This window comes from Peromyscus californicus, unplaced genomic scaffold (genome assembly GCF_007827085.1).
Source record: "Peromyscus californicus insignis strain IS unplaced genomic scaffold, ASM782708v3 Scaffold_24__1_contigs__length_46423439, whole genome shotgun sequence".
NCBI lineage: Eukaryota > Metazoa > Chordata > Mammalia > Rodentia > Cricetidae > Peromyscus > Peromyscus californicus.
Window position 1 is genome coordinate 39,503,089 of NW_026294535.1, and position 15,410 is coordinate 39,518,498.

At 40.9% G+C, this 15,410-nt stretch overlaps 1 protein-coding gene across 3 annotated transcripts in view; it reads right to left on the reverse strand.

Annotated features, from left to right (window-relative positions):
* Positions 1-809: 809 nt before the first annotated feature.
* The window catches only part of Mon2 (MON2 homolog, regulator of endosome-to-Golgi trafficking), an 82,086-nt gene continuing 67,485 nt past the window's right edge, over positions 810-15,410 (reverse strand). For all 3 annotated transcript variants that reach the window (XM_052753492.1, XM_052753490.1, XM_052753489.1), the window contains 4 exons: positions 12,485-12,608; positions 9,394-9,601; positions 6,348-6,430; positions 810-2,852 (listed from right to left, as the gene is read on the reverse strand). In XM_052753492.1, the coding sequence (XP_052609452.1) occupies positions 2,689-2,852; positions 6,348-6,430; positions 9,394-9,601; positions 12,485-12,608 (579 nt within the window). In that variant the 3' untranslated portion in view covers positions 810-2,688. The remainder of the gene's footprint in view (positions 2,853-6,347; positions 6,431-9,393; positions 9,602-12,484; positions 12,609-15,410) is intronic.

Genomic DNA, 15,410 nt, shown 5'->3' on the forward strand with positions numbered 1-15,410 from the left:
ACCATATGGGGAAACAGGTGAGAACATAAATGTTAATGTAATACAAAGATAAGCAAGTTAAAAGCATTTTTTTTGTCAGACTTAATGACAAATTTTTTCCTTTTGGCACATGATAGGCTTTTAATAAATGTTATGCAAAATTCATGAAGTAAAACCAACAGAACTTTGAAATGAATCATAAAGAAATAAGACACTACTAGATTCCAAAGGTGATCTATGTAGTACACAATCACACTGAAACCTCTGTGATCATCCAGTCGTTGGCACACCCTGTGTTCAACAGTCTCTAACAGAGATGGTCGGCAGTGAAAACTCACTATGAGATTTAAAACTCATTGCACTGGAATTGGGGGGCGATGGGTTTGAACCTAGTGCTTCATGGTTGAATCTGGTAACTCCATGAAGCCCAGTTATTGTAGTGACTCAAGAACCCACTTCATACTTACAGAGCAAGGACAATGGATTGATCTGTCTGGGACCAGCACATATTAGAAAATGTAGCTGAGAAGAATGTGTGACCTCGAGGCATTAATTACAGTAGTGACTCCTTGGGAGTTGAGAGAAATTTGGGGGAGAAGCCGGTCAATTAGTCCACGGAGGGAGTGGCCCACTTGCTTGACATTGAGACTGTCATTAATTACTGTACATTAACACACTCATCACATTTTATGTTTTAAAACTATACGGCATGACATTGGTACTGAAAGCTAATACTGTGTTAGCTCAAGTTATTTAGTTTATATAACTGTATGCTTTAGACCCTTGACTTACAGATAACCTTCACTGGAGAATAATCATTCAGACTGCAATTGATCTGTTATGAGCAAACACTTTCACTTTATATAAAGTCAGGGCAATATTTTGAAAATGTTGCCACCCTTATTATTTTGATACTTTATCAGTGATATCCCTATTTTTAAATCCACAAGTGAATATATCAAAATATAAAAAATACACGGCTTGAGTCATTTTCTTACACCTTTAAGAAAACATTGACAGCACAGTCTATGAAATACCATGTTTTACCTTAACCTTACATGAAATAATAAAATAGAAATTCATTGATTCATGTGAATAAAAATAATACTCCTTCAAAATAGGCCTTACCACACGTATACAGAATATAGTGCAAATTAAATCATTATATAATTAAAATAGCCTCAAAATTGTATCTCATTGATTACTCAACTTTAATATCTCCTTATAGTTTTATGATTATTCTGGAGAGCCCAGAATTTATAAATCTTGTTAAAGTCAGAAGCTTTCTAGTGCATTAAAATAATATCAACCCCACTATCATTTCTTATTAATAGCAATGTTTTCAACATTTTTCATGTTTTCAGGATCTGTGAAATGAAATTTTAACTTGGAAGAAAAAGATTACAACAGTATAATTAATTAAATAAAAAACAGAGTGAGCTAGGTCAAAGTCAGTTTTGTAAGAGACAGATCATATGCTCCCTAACGGCGAGTGCTCTGCTTTCCCACAGTAAACTCACTGCGCTGCGAAATGCCGGCTGCCTCCCTCCGCTCACTCACTTGCACGTGGCACGTGGTTTATACTGTGGTAAGCGCTTGCCCACGGCATATGCTTTATACTGTGGGTTAGCACTTGCCCGTGACACGTAGTTTATACTGTGGGCTAGCCCAGTGCTGTTTCTTGAAAGGAACTCAGAAAAGGAAGCACAGAAATGAAAACACCTCACAGGCAAAGTTTCATGAAATCTCGATCATCTTGCCTTGTCAAAGACAGTGACAAATACCATAGGAAAAATCAGCAGAAATATAAAATATGAAAAGTCTTTAAAATTCAGACAGCAAATATAAAAACAGACACGTGAAAGCTTAGAGAGAGGCTTAAAGAAATGAGGTATGATTAGGTCATCGTGCTACAATGTATCTCAGTGTATTACGTTACAACCTGTGTTTCCAAGGTGCAAAGTCAGCAGATCACAACTTCTGCTTGTTCACATGATCCTCAGGTCAGAGGTGTACAGGTCACTGACAATGCACGGAAAAAGCATGAAGCGAACTGTGTGATTACACCATAAGCGTATCTGCCCCCAGAAGAAGGCAAATCAGAAGTAAAAATGTAAGCAAATAATTTTGTATTAATAATAAATACGGCTTCAAGCATTAAACATCATCAATATTTTTAAATTTTAAATAAATGCAACTATTTTATACAGAACTGTACCATTTATTATACACACAGTATATCAGTTCCCTTTGTTCACAAAGGCTGGTTGTAGATAATATGGAATGTTACAGTACCACCTTGCATAAAACGTTAGTACAATTCTGTACTTGAAAAGGGTGCAAAACACCAGCCTCAAAAATCTGAATGGAAATACCTTTTCTTCCTTTTTAAAAAGCACATCATGACACACACACCACACACTGTACATAAGCTCACTTTTAAATCACCAACTGAAGCTATGGTAGCAGGTATGACGTAGAATTCACTATCCCTCCCATCAGTATCACTCATTACAAGGCTGCGATTCCTCCAGGAGCCTTTGTTGACGTGGATGCTTTTCTATGAATGACTGACCCAGATAATTACTTCAGTTCAGAGAAGACAAGCGCAGCTGCCAGGAATTACTTCAGGAAGAAACGTCCTTCTTTTGACGCCTCAGGAGCCAACGCTCCTTAGGATATCGTCTTCCTTCACACGACTGCAGCTGGTCAAGATTCTCCATTCTGAACTTTGGATGCTGGTGGCTGCATGAAATCCTTAAAGGGAACTAGTGCCTCTTTAAGAGCAGAACAGACTTCTGAGGATGAACACGTGATACATTCTACCAAAGTTGGGTATAAGGCAATGACTTGTGCCCAGGTATTTCCATCAACTGTAATATAAAAAGTATAAAAATCTCTAAACAGAGTGGATATAAACAGCAGTCACCCAATTTACATAAACACAAATTTAAAAACTGTAACAGAAATGGTTCTGTAAACGTCTTTTCATTTTTACATTTTGTAAGATTTCCTGATATATAATAAAGTATGAAAAAGAAGAGTTAATATAGTATTATGTACTTAGAAATTAGGTAAGAAAGTAGGTAAGGGGCTGGAGAGATGGCTTAGTGGTTAAGAGCACTGGCTGCTCTTGCAGAGGACCTGGGTTTGGTTCTCAGCACCCACGTGGCTGGTAATAGCCATTTCTAACTTCAGCTCCAGGGGAATCCAATGCCCTCTTCTGGCCTCCTCAGGTACCACACACAAAAGAGGTGTACATAAACACATGCAGACAAAACAGTCACACACATAGACAAAAGTAAGTAAAATCTTCAAAAAGGAAGAGAAAGAAACGATCAGTGAGTATAGACTCACTAATACCAACAGATTAAAAAAAAACATTTTAAATGATGCTTCAATTTGTGAAAACTTGGAAGTTAACAAGGTAACAAAATAATCCAAATCATTATTTTCTATATAGCTGCCAGAAAATATAGTGTACATGTCAAGAACAATTAGAAAACATTTTTTATTCAGTTGCCTACTAAAATATCTTCCCAGGAGTCTCTCAGTAATGCCCTTGATACTGATTATAATTTCAATCACTGCACAGACCTGGTCTTCTCATAGTGCTTGCTAACCTCTAGTGTACATCACCATGTTTCCTCACCATGTCTACCAAACGGGCGCTTCTCATCAGGTGGGCCAGAATGGCTCATCTTATCCAGTAACTTGCTTATACTGAAGATCACATATGACATTTATGCTTTCTGTTGTTTGCTGGATTTTTTCCAAGTACTTGTACATGCAAGCAAGTATTGTACCACTAATCTTTTCCACCTTTTAGTCTGAGACAGTGTCTCACCCAGTTACCCAGACTAGGCCCTCCATCTTATTCTCTGGTAAGGACTTTGTAGAGTGCTCAGTCTCCACATAAAACCTGCTGACAGATGTCATGTTATTGCATGGAGCAAGTCTCCAGTTTGGGGCAAGGAGCATACAATAAAGAATACTATGAAAATGTACAAAACACTCCCTTTTATGGGGGGCCTGGTTCTTAAGACAGGGTTTCTCTGTGTAGTCCTGACTGTCCTGGATCTCGCTCTGTAGCCCAGGCTGACCTCGAACTCAGAGATCCACCTGCCTCTGCCTCCTGAGTGCTGGGATAAAAAGCACATGTCACCACACCTGGCTCAAAACACTTTTATTATTATTCTGTTTTTATTAGCTGGTGACAAGTTTTTCCCTGAAATAAGGTAGTGCTTGGTATTGTGGTCAAGTCGGTATCTCAGTTCTCCTGATGTGAAATAAGGAAATGAGTTTAACATAGTCTCTCTCAACTTCCGAAATAAGTTCCTGGTTAAACAAGCTTGGTAGACATCACATATATCTCTCCTCTTAAAGACCAATAATTCATATGAATTCACTAAAGGCTTAGAGTAAAAGGGCATACTCAAATTTATCTAATCCAGGGTTTCCAAAGTGAAGATGCTTATGGGATTTTTTCCATGTAGCATGGTTCACACTACTCACTATTCACCTTCCACACTGAGTGTGATCCCTAGGACCCACGGGGTGGAAGAAGTGAACCAACTCCCTGCAGCTTTCATCTGACCTGCACATGTGGGTGTGGCAGTGCACACCTCTCCTCTACACACACAGTAAATAAAATGGAATAATAATAAAAGAAGAATCCACACCAGAGTCCTTTTTGCTTTTGCTTGGGGTGGGGGTCGGCTTAAAAGAAGTCAGAAAAGGAACTGAAAAACAAACGGAAGCCAAGCACCGCTGCCCCAGCTCCAAGCACTGCTGCCCAGCTGCCCTCCAGGCACTTGCTACTGCCCACCAAGCAGCAAACAAGTCCAGACTAGCTCCACTGTCAATCAACAGCCCAATTAGGACCCAATTCTTGGCTTACTAGAGGAGATCCTTCAAGCGGACCCCTGACATAACTCTTGTGGGAGTCTCCTCAGGTTCTCGCAGTCTGTTCTAGAGCCTGCTGTAACCTCTGAGGAACTCTTTACCAGGAAGCCAGGTGGACAGCACGTATCTGTAACCCAGGGCTTGGGAGGTAAAGGAGAAAAGACTAGTAATTCAAGGTTAGCCTTGACTGCAGATGTAGTAGTTCAAGGCCAGCCTGAGTTATGAGATTCTGTTTCAAAAATGCCAAACTATAAAAAGAATATTAAAGAGATTTATGCATTGATATGGAAGAATATACATGTTTGTTAGGTGAAGAAAAATAAGAAAAAAGTGGTTATAAACAGGGAACATGTTATTTGTTTGCATAGAAAACTGGGGGTTACTGGAGTATGTCTTTTGTATTTATATGATAAACTTCTAGAGAGAAGCACAAATGATTAAAAATCAAGTAGTAGTAAACACACACACACACACACACACACACACACACACACACACACACACACACATATTTCAGCACTCATTCAGCGTGTGCATCACGACAGGCACTTGGAGGTCAGAGGGCAGCCTGAAGGAGTCGGTTTTCTCCTCCTATCATGTGGTTTCTGTTACTGAACTCAAGTTCTCAGACTTGGTGGCAAGTGCCCTTACCCAGAAAGCACCTCATCACCTGCTGTTTTTATATTTTTAATTTATGTGTATTAATAGTGCCTACTCAAAAATTTACCATCAAGTAAAATAATAAAAACAAAATCCCTCCCAACAAACAGGAGTCTCCAAATGCTTTATTTCCAGCAACAAAACTACAGGAAGACAATAATAAAAAGTTTAAATAGACATGGAGCCTGCATCAGGCTTGGACAGCTATGTGCAATCCAACATAATTCTGCTAGGAAGGCTGGCATTTTTATTTTTTTCTTCTTTCTTAATAAAGCTTATTATACTTTTCTAATATATCATTAGAACTTATGGTTACATCAAATTAAAAAATTCCCTTCATAAGTTCCTAATTCCAACATTGAACTGTTTTAAAGGTGTACGTGTGTGCAGGTGTACATGTATGAAGAGGGCAGACAGCAGCCCAGATGTTGTTCTTCAAGCACTGTTCACATACAAATCAAATCATCTGTAACTTTGTTTATCACTGTGTGTCTGGTACGCGTGTGTAAGGATGCACGGTAGTCAGAGGACAACTCTGTGCACTCAGTCCTCTTCTCTTTGTTCTGGAGCCAAACTCAGGTTGTCTTGCTGGCCCACCACGTTTTTTAAAAATAGGACATCTAATCTAAAGAGCAAACACTGAAAAGTCCTTTTATGGAACTGACACCGGGAGGGCCCTGAGTTTTGTCGTCACAATGGCGGTGGCGTTCTGAAGCTCGGCTACGTAGCAGTAACACAAAGCACACTAACAGGAAGGATGCCTGTGCAGTGTCTCGTAGGATAACCAAGTTTTAAGCACTTACCGTTCTCAGGCTGAGTTTTCTTGAGCGAATCAATGAGAGTACTGACTGCTTTTAAAACAAATATGATTTCTGTTACTTGTTGCCTGAAATAGATAAGAGATGATTTCCTTTAGGATTTTAAAGATACACTGAGTATTTTTCCCCCAGAATGTTTGTACAAATAGATATATTTTGGAAAAATATTGAATACAATAAAATGAAAGAATATTAAATTCTTACAAAAGGAAAAATCATCAAACACATATTAATAACAATACATGTAAATACCTGTTGGGGAATACTATTTTAAGGTGTGTTACTTTTGTTTCTGTTGCATTTCTTTAACTATGTAAAGCTGTGTTACTGTGCTTGTCTAAAACACCTGATGGTCTAATACAGAACTGACCAGCAAATAGCCAGGCAGGAGAAAGGATAGGTGGGGCTGGCAGGCAGAGAGAAGAAATAGAAAGAGAAATCTGGGAGGAAAAGAAGACAGAAGGAGAGAGCAAAGAGGAGGACTTCAGGGGCCAGCCACCCAGCTACACAGCAAGCCAGAGAAAGAAGAAACAAACAAACAAACAAATAAATAAACACAGGAATAGAGAAAGATAAAAACCCCGAGGCCAAAGATAGGATAATTTAAAGTTAAGAAAAGCTGGCTAGAAACAAGCCAAGCTAAGACTAGGCATTTATAATTAAGAATAAGTCTCCATGTGTGATTTATTTGGGAGCAGGGTGGCGGGCCCCCTGAAAAGCAAAAACAATCACAAATACCTGTGTTCCAGATACGAATCTAATTTGTAGCTACTCTTACCAGAATTATCAATGAAAGGGGAGGGAGTGAGTCAACTCTTGAGAAGTCTACATTTACAAGACAGTCCGTGCAACTATTTACAATTATAATACTTTATAACACATGCTTTCAAAACTTTTCTACAACATGATTTTTGTTTGTTTTCTAACTAATATTAACAGAAATTTGCCAAAGGCTACATGAAAAAGATACTTTTAATACTTTATTAAAATGATACATATTTTATAATGCTGCTAAAATTGCAATGATACTCAAGTGTTTTTCATTTATTTATTGATATTTTCATATGACTATCATGAAACGTGCCTGAAATTAATTCTGAGATTGCTTAAGTAGCAACATTTAACATAAAGAATAAGCACATAATAAGGACAGATGGGCCCAAAAGAACACCCTGGCTCTTTCCTTTGCCCCAACAGGAATGGCTGTTTTGCTCTACGGTCCCTTCTACCACTGGTCAGATCTATAATCCCATGGTGAGCAAGGCCTTCCCAGTACTGTACAGGGCCCTACTTCAAGTCTTTCTTTCTTTTTTTTAATTTGAGACAGGATCTCACACATTCCCCAGGCTGATGTCAAACCTGTAACTGAGGACGACCTTGAACTTCTGATCCTCCTGCCTCAATTTCTTGACTGCTGAGATTAGAGACCTCACTATCAGGCCCTGTTTATGTAGTTTTGGGGACTGAACACAGGTCAAGTACTCAACCAATGACTGAACTACATCCCTAGACATCAAACTTTCTTTGCAAGCAATTTGATGTTGAAATGTTGCATATACAAAACACGTAATACTGCAGCACAGAATGAAACAACTTCATCAGAAGACCATCAACAGAGCTCAAATGAGATAAAGCGGGAAAGCGGGAGAGATGGCTCACAACTGCCTATCTGTTGTTCTAGCTTCAGGAGACTAACACCTCTGGTCTCCTCAGGCACGTGTACCAATGCCTGCATACCAACACATAAATAATACTAACAAAAATAAATTTTAAAAGAAATACTAAACGAGCTAGTTAAATATTCAACACAGAAAATGAAGGAAAGGTATTTTCTGAATAATATTATGATCTAATATAATATTCACTCAAAGCAGCTTTGTCTCCCTCATGCACATATCAGGAATCAACTTTAATTAACCAATTTTTAATTGTCTCCATAATCAAATTACTAGCACGCTGTCAATGGAATGTTTTTGTGTATACATTTGAAGGTAGAGACCTATAATTTATGATCCAGAAATTTAAATTTCAAGATTGCAGATGGTTAATAAGTATTGGTCATTTTAAAAAATGTGATTTTGTGACTTTCATTCATCAAATTAGAAAACTATAAAATAAACACTAAATGAGTAAAGAATTTTAAGATGCTGGAGACTGAGGAAAAGGCATTCATATACTTCTGGGGAAATCTAAACTGGTATGAACCTGTAGTAGGCAATCTGGTAAATAACATTTGAACACTTAAAAAGAAAACCTGTATCCTTTGTCAGGTCAGGTCCAACTTCAGAAACTGATAAGGAGACAAGAGTGCATGGACTTGGACTTGTGGATGTGGCCAGCCTCTGTACCCGTACCCAATCACAGAGTGGTCTCCTGACTCTCCTAACTTGGGTATCTCTATGTGCTTGTATTTCCTATTTGCTTTGACTTAAACTTGTTTTTACATTTAAAAGAATTACGATTACATCCTTTGCTGAATTCTCTCTATTGCTCCAGTGTGATTTAGCCCTGAAGACCCTGCCATGAACACAAGTTGAGCATCCAAGAAGGGGTCAGCTTAGGAGCAAGGGCTTTTGTTAGGCAGATTAGAAGACATGGAGATTTAAGAGAGGACCAGGGAATAGATATGAAGAAGTGACAATCAAAGATAACCCTGGGAAGCGATTTAATCTCTTATTTTCTCTTTAGAGAAAAAGATCGTATTTTCACACAAATCCACAAGTCCTTATGCAAAAACCTCGGGCAGAGGATCTATTTTCTGGTTTAATTTTTTTTTTCAGGTTCTAAACATAATTTAATACATGTATCACATATTTCTTAATCTCCAAGAGAGGCCTGAAATAGCATAATTATTTTAAAAAAAAACCATATGTATATGCAACAAAGCCTATGAACACTTAGACTGTAAAGGGTGATTCTATTATCAACCACCTCAGGTTCATCAAGCTCACTTAGGAAATCTCTTGGTTTTCGAGCCGTCTTTGTGACTAACTATGATCTCAGTGTATTTCCTTCTTAATTAGACATGTACCTTGGGAGAGGGCACTTTCCACTAAGCCTTTCGTCCTCTATGTAGCGATGCAGGACATCCTGAGACCTCTTTAACAGCACCGAGAGCGCCATCCGTGAGATGTAGCCTTCCTGGGGTGTTGTGACTTTGTTACTGAAGGAAAACTGCAGCAACGTTTCAAAACACATTTTAGAAAATTCTTCTCTCAAACGAATGTCAATCTCTGCTTCTGTAAAATTAACAATATTTGATTGTTAATAAAATGTTAAAGTGCATGCTAAGAATGAGTCTAGCAAGCGAGGAATAAAAAACATACCCTTAGTTGGATGAAAAGCATTGATAAACAACCTAGTTAATAATATTTAGTTAAAAAAAAAACAAAACAATTTTCCTTCTTGGAATGTGAAAAATAAGGTTGTCCATAATCGGCATTTTCTTTCTTGATTTTACTGTATTCAGTGTGTGTGTGTCTACACACGCCACAGTGTGCATATAGAAATCAGACTACAACGTGCATGAGTCAGGGCTCTCTCCTTTCACCATGTGGTTCTGGTGAGGAACTCGGGTCATCAGGCTTGGTGGGAAACACCTGTTGGCTCCAACCGTTTTCTCATCTTTTTCCCTTTTGAAAACACTATAAGTGAGTCTCAACGGCAAGGAATGTCTCGTGACTGGCAGAATGCTTGGCTAGCATGCATAAGGCCCTGAGTTTGGTTTCCAGCTTCAATCCCCAGTATCACATAAAGTGGACATGGTGGCATATGTCTGTAACTCCAGCAGGAGAAAGAAGATCAAGGTCATTCGAGGTTAAATAGGAAGTTTGAAGCTATGTATTATTTTGAGGCTAGCCTGGGGTACCTGGAACCCCACCTTAAACAACAGTAACCAAACTTCACCAAACTTCTCAAGAGTTCACTATAAATCAGAAGTCACAATGAATTGCCTTTTCTGTCTTTATTATCTTTTCTCCTTTCCTAGCAGCAGACTCTTCTGGAACATGAACCTGTTCTTCTCTAATCTTGCCGTCTAGCCATGACCTGCGAGCAGCCCTTGGCTGACCCCATCCTCCCTCAGGCCACACTTCCAGAACGCAAGCCTTCCATTTTCCTGGTTTCCTCTTGTTCTCATAGAGATATTCTGCAGTGGCTTCCTAGGAAAGGGTGAATGGAAGGTAAATTCTGTAGATCTTTTGAAGATGCCATTATTTTATCGTGGTACTTGGGTGTGGCTCCCAGCATCTCCCTCCCACTGCTCTGGAGCAGCAGTGGGAAATGGGAACTCTCCTGTCCTGCCCTGTCTGAGGCAAAAACCCTGGCAACATGACATCCCTTCTGTTCAAGTACGAGAATTCCTCTTCTGTACTCAGACTTGCCCAGCATGCCTAGGCATGCACTCCATGGGGAGAACTCCATTTTTAGCTGCCATGACAAGTCTTTGGGAAGCATGCAGTTCCTATGGAGGACTTCCAGATTTTGTCTCTGACATTTTTAACATCGTTTTATTGTAAGTATGTTGATATCTTCTGATACGACTTGCTAAGGGCCTTTTACCTTTCACTGTTTTGGTCCTGGGTTCTCATTTCTAATGTGAAGATAATGTCTTCAGAAATTTCCTTGTCTACATTTCTCCTCTGTTCTTCCTGGAAGATGCAGTATCAGATGTCAGTCACCTGTTGTGACATGTGAACGCTTGGTCCCCAGCTGGAAGCACCATTGGCTGGACGCAGTGTGTCACTGGGGTGGACACTGAGGTTTCAAAGGCCCGTGCCACCGCAGTGTGCTCTCGCTCTCCCTCCTCTCAGGCTCTCAGTCAGGCCCCCCTCCCTGTCTAGCTCCTGCTCTCACTCTCAATGCTGAGCCTGGGGTTCCAGATGTGAGCTCTCAGCTTGTTCCAGTCGTCATGCTGCTGCTGCCACACTTCCCCGCCATGACGGTGACAGGCTCTTCTCCCTCTTGAATCTTACACAAAGAAACTCAGTTTCTTTTATTTACTCACTGGTTTTGGCCTTTCCTTCTAGAGTCTGTGAACTTTGGCCATGATGCTAAAGAGCCGAGAACCAAGTCATCACGGGAACGTGTTTAGCATGGACTTTCTCTCCGTGTGTGTTTATAGAAAAGCTCCAGGTAAAGCTGAGGGACGTGTGCTTCATGCAGAAAGAGTCCCTAGAAGGGTGTGCAGGTGCCTTTCGGTGTTGGCGCGTCACACAGAAACAGCACTGAGACTGCCAGAAAGAAGTCTAGGACTAGAGCACACCTCATAACTCAGTGCTTAGCTAGCTAGAGTAGTTATACCTCATTTTTAATTTTCCTTTATCAAAACATCTAGCATTTTCAATATAAGTATGATGTAAAAATTAAGTCCACATAATTCTTTTTCTCTGAAATTCCCATGCTCATTAACTTACAGGCTAATTTTTGTAAATTGATGAGTAAGCGGGAAAACATCTAGCATCTTGTAAGCAGTAGGAGAGCCATCTAGAGGCCAAACTGTGCAAATGGTCTTTAAGTATCAGATTATTCCTGGATGTAGTAAATGCTGGGATTAAGGATATATACTGCAGAAATGTATAATTTCTAAATAATCTCACAGAAAAAAAAATCACATTATGATGTCACAATTACATCTGAGATTTGGATACATATTTTAATAGAGAGAAATAATAACAAAACACAATTTAGGTAGCAGCTCAAATTAAGATGTGATACCACAATGAAAGGAGCATGTTGGTTCTTGGTTTCCAGTCCTATGACTACGGGAGCGTTTCAGTGAGAGAGCCCATCTCCTCCTTCAACCCTGTGCACCTGTGTCAGAAACACTGAGGAGCGCAGCACCTTCCCGGCATGGTTTCCCCTAAAGAGCCGACGTCCTAAGTGACAGGGTGTTCGTTTACACCACAGTCTTTACCACAGAACGAGTGACCTCTGTCAGCCTGTGACTTCGTTAGGAACTTACTTCATCAGAGCGACATTCCCCTCATAAAGGTACACCACACCCTCAGAGTGACCTCCCATTCTCCGGTTTATATTTAAACAGAGGATCAGACACACCCTCCCAGCTTCTTCAAAAGCACTTCATGCGCCTTACCCCCGTGAAGGCCTCTGAAGCCACACACCTGTAAACGAGGACGACTGGGAGTGGATGGAGCCCCTGTTGAGCATGGTCATCATCTGGCCCACAAACGCTTTAGGAATGAGATTGGCGTATGGGAGTATCTCTGCACTGATAAGCTGAACAACCTGAAACAACAGGGGAGTCAAACATTTCCTTTTCATCAAAAGAGACCAACGGAGAATAATTTCTAGAGTAAAAGTTAAATTTTATTTTTTAAGAAATTAAAGAACCTTCCCTGATTTCTATACTACAGGAACATTGACTGTTCCTGTACAACCTGACCACTGACGCTAAGGTTACCGCACTACAGGAACATTGACTGTTACTCTACAACCTGACCACTGACGCTAAGGTTACCGCACTACAGGAACATTGACTGTTCCTGTACAATCTGACCACTGACGCTAAGGTTACCGCACTACAGGAACATTGACTGTTACTCTACAACCTGACCACTGACGCTAAGGTTACCACACTACAGGAACATTGACTGTTACTCTACAACCTGACCACTGACGCTAAGGTTACCACACTATAGGAACATTGACTGTTACAGTACAACCTGACCACTGACGCTAAGGTTACCGCACTACAGGAACATTGACTGTTACTGTACAACCTGACCACTGACGCTAAGGTTACTACACTACAGGAACATTGACTGTTACTGTACAACCTGACCACTGACGCTAAGGTTACTGCAGTACAGGAACATTGACTGTTACTCTACAACCTGACCACTGACGCTAAGGTTACCGCACTACAGGAACATTGACTGTTACTGTACAACCTGACCACTGACGCTAAGGTTAACGCACTACAGGAACATTGACTGTTACTCTACAACCTGACCACTGACGCTAAGGTTACCACACTACAGGAACATTGACTGTTACAGTACAACCTGACCACTGACGCTAAGGTTACCGCACTACAGGAACATTGACTGTTACTCTACAACCTGACCACTGACGCTAAGGTTACCGCACTACAGGAACATTGACTGTTACTGTACAACCTGACCACTGACGCTAAGGTTACCACACTACAGGAACATTGACTGTTACTGTACAACCTGACCACTGACGCTAAGGTTACCGCACTACAGGAATGTCTGACTGTTACTGTACAACCTGACCACTGACGCTAAGGTTACTGCAGTACAGGAACATTGACTGTTCCTGTACAACCTGACCACTGACGCTAAGGTTACCGCACTACAGGAATGTCTGACTGTTACTGTACAACCTGACCACTGACGCTAAGGTTACCGTACTACTAACATTGACTGTTACTCTACAACCTGACCACTGACGCTAAGGTTACTGCACTACAGGAACATTGACTGTTACAGTACAACCTGACCACTGACGCTAAGGTTACTGCACTACAGGAACATTGACTGTTACTCTACAACCTGACCACTGATGCTAAGGTTACTGCACTACAGGAACATTGACTGTTACTGTACAACCTGACCACTGACGCTAAGGTTACCACACTACAGGAACATTGACTGTTACTCTACAACCTGACCACTGATGCTAAGGTTACTGCACTACAGGAACATTGACTGTTACAGTACAACCTGACCACTGACGCTAAGGTTACTGCACTACAGGAACATTGACTGTTACTCTACAACCTGACCACTGACGCTAAGGTTACCGCACTACAGGAACATTGACTGTTACTCTACAACCTGACCACTGACGCTAAGGTTACTGCAGTACAGAAACATTGACTGTTACTCTACAACCTGACCACTGACGCTAAGGTTACCGCACTACAGGAACATTGACTGTTACTGTACAACCTGACCACTGACGCTAAGGTTACCGCACTACAGGAACATTGACTGTTACTGTACAACCTGACCACTGACGCTAAGGTTACCGCACTACAGGAACATTGACTGTTACTCTACAACCTGACCACTGACGCTAAGGTTAACGCACTACAGGAACATTGACTGTTACTGTACAACCTGACCACTGACGCTAAGGTTACCGCACTACAGGAACATTGACTGTTACTGTACAACCTGACCACTGACGCTAAGGTTACTGCAGTACAGGAACATTGACTGTTACTGTACAACCTGACCACTGACGCTAAGGTTACCGCACTACAGGAACATTGACTGTTACTCTACAACCTGACCACTGACGCTAAGGTTACCGCACTACAGGAACATTGACTGTTACTCTACAACCTGACCACTGACGCTAAGGTTACCGCACTACAGGAACATTGACTGTTACTGTACAACCTGACCACTGACGCTAAGGTTACCGCACTACAGGAACATTGACTGTTACTCTACAACCTGACCACTGACGCTAAGGTTACCGCACTACAGGAACATTGACTGTTACTGTACAACCTGACCACTGACGCTAAGGTTACCGCACTACAGGAACATTGACTGTTACTGTACAATCTGACCACTGACGCTAAGGTTACTGCAGTACAGGAACATTGACTGTTACTGTACAACCTGACCACTGACACTAAGGTTACCGCAGTACAGGAACATTGACTGTTACTGTACAACCTGACCACTGACGCTAAGGTTACCGCACTACAGGAACATTGACTGTTACTCTACAACCTGACCACTGACGCTAAGGTTACCGCACTACAGGAACATTGACTGTTACTCTATAACCTGACCACTGACGCTAAGGTTACCACACTACAGGAACATTGACTGTTACTGTACAACCTGACCACTGACGCTAAGGTTACCGCACTACAGGAACATTGACTGTTACTGTACAACCTGACGACTGACGCTAAGGTTACCGCACTACAGGAACATTGACTGTTACTGTACAACCTGACCACTGACGCTAAGGTTACCACACTACAGGAACATTGACTGTTACTCTACAACCTGACCACTGACGCTAAGGTTACCGCAC